The 1,517-nt window shown below is 43.6% G+C and overlaps 1 protein-coding gene across 2 annotated transcripts in view; it reads left to right on the forward strand.

Moving 5' to 3' along the window:
- LOC104823503 (protein IQ-DOMAIN 1) overlaps positions 1-1,517 on the forward strand; it is a 3,701-nt gene that overhangs the window by 1,704 nt on the left and 480 nt on the right. Inside the window, exons 6-9 of one of the 2 annotated variants that reach the window (XM_010555098.1) lie at positions 1-116; positions 300-518; positions 930-1,049; positions 1,139-1,513. In XM_010555098.1, the coding sequence (XP_010553400.1) occupies positions 1-116; positions 300-518; positions 930-1,049; positions 1,139-1,513 (830 nt within the window). Of the gene's footprint in view, positions 117-299; positions 519-929; positions 1,050-1,138 lie in introns of both variants that reach the window. The other variant, XM_010555099.1, reaches the window with a different exon arrangement.

Below are 1,517 nucleotides of genomic sequence, written 5' to 3' on the forward strand. Positions count from 1 at the left end.
CCGCTCAAGCTGCTGCTGAGGTTGTCCGTCTCACTGCTTCTTCTGCCCGTTTTCCTGGGAAGCCGAAAGAAGAGATCGCTGCCATCAAGATTCAGACAGTATTTAGAGGCTACATGGTGCGAAATTTTCCTCCCTTTGCTTTCATATGAGTGAAATTTACATATCTTTGGGAACTTGTTGGACACTGTTAAAGGATTTCATGATTGGTCGTCTTACCAAATTGTTCAGCTTAATTTCCTAGAAATTGGGTTGTTGATTTTGCATGTTTTACTGTTGAAACAAGTTCTTGGGTCATTCAGGCAAGAAGAGGGTTGCGTGCCTTGAGGGGACTGGTGAGGTTAAAATCCATAATCCAGGGGCAGTCAGTGAGACGTCAAGCAACTTCAATGTTGCTATGCATGCAGACACTTGCTCGAGTTCAGTATCAGATCCGGGAGAGGAGGCTACGACTTTCAGATGATAAGCAGGCTCATATAAAACAGCTCCAACATCAGAAACATGAGAAAGATTTTGAGAAGGTTAAAAAAGATCTTTTAAAAGTTATCTATATAGTTTATGCTCTGTTCTGGTCCCTGTCTTTGGAATCCAACCCTGCCTCATTGCTTTTCCTCTTAGCATTTGCACTGCTCTTCCCATAACTCGGAAAATGTTAATTTTCTTGTGAACGTTTTTATGGGAAAACGCGTTTCTCCAGGCAACAGGTAAAGCAATACAAGATCTAAGATCACCTGATATCGCCGGGTCTTCATTACGCTTCTGCATGTTTCCAATCTCTTCTTGTGTTTCGTTCTCAAAAGGTTTTGTGATAATCGTCGTACAAGATGATTAATATCACCTACGATTGGTCTGAGATTCTTCAACTGTCATTCTGGGTTTATAACAAGATATTTTATACGTAGAACTAACAATCGTTATACCTTTGGTAATAGGTTGGAGACAATTGGGATGACAGCGCTCTGTCTAAAGAGCAAATCGATGCCAACACGTTAAACAAGCATGCAGCCGCCATGAGAAGAGAACGAGCCCTTGCCTATTCATTCTCTCATCAGGTAAGCTCTCTGTCTTCATTCATCAGTCTTTCTTCCAGATTTCATTATGGATAAATATCCACAAGTGTTAGCTGATGCATGCAATTCAGAAAACATGGAAGAATGCTTCCAAATTTGGGCACCTAACGTTCATGGACCCAAGCAACCCTCACTGGGGTTGGAGCTGGTTAGAACAGTGGATGGCTGCAAGACCATTGGACAGCAATGACAAAAGCTCTGTTAAAAGCTCTGCCAGCCATGCTTTATCTGAGATCACTCCCCGAACAAGAAATCCTTCACCAAAGGGACACAAACCAATTCAAAGGAGGAGGGCATCTGGTGAGGAAGACACAAGGAGCATCATGAGCATCCAATCTGAGCAGCCATGCCGTCACCGTAGGCATAGCATTTGCGGCTCAGCTAGAGACGATGAGAGCATCACCAGCTGCTCCCAGTCTCAGACAGTTCCCAGCTACATGGCCCCTACAC

The sequence above is a fragment of the Tarenaya hassleriana genome, unplaced genomic scaffold (genome assembly GCF_000463585.1).
Source record: "Tarenaya hassleriana unplaced genomic scaffold, ASM46358v1 Cleome4, whole genome shotgun sequence".
Classification (NCBI taxonomy): Eukaryota; Viridiplantae; Streptophyta; class Magnoliopsida; order Brassicales; family Cleomaceae; genus Tarenaya; species Tarenaya hassleriana.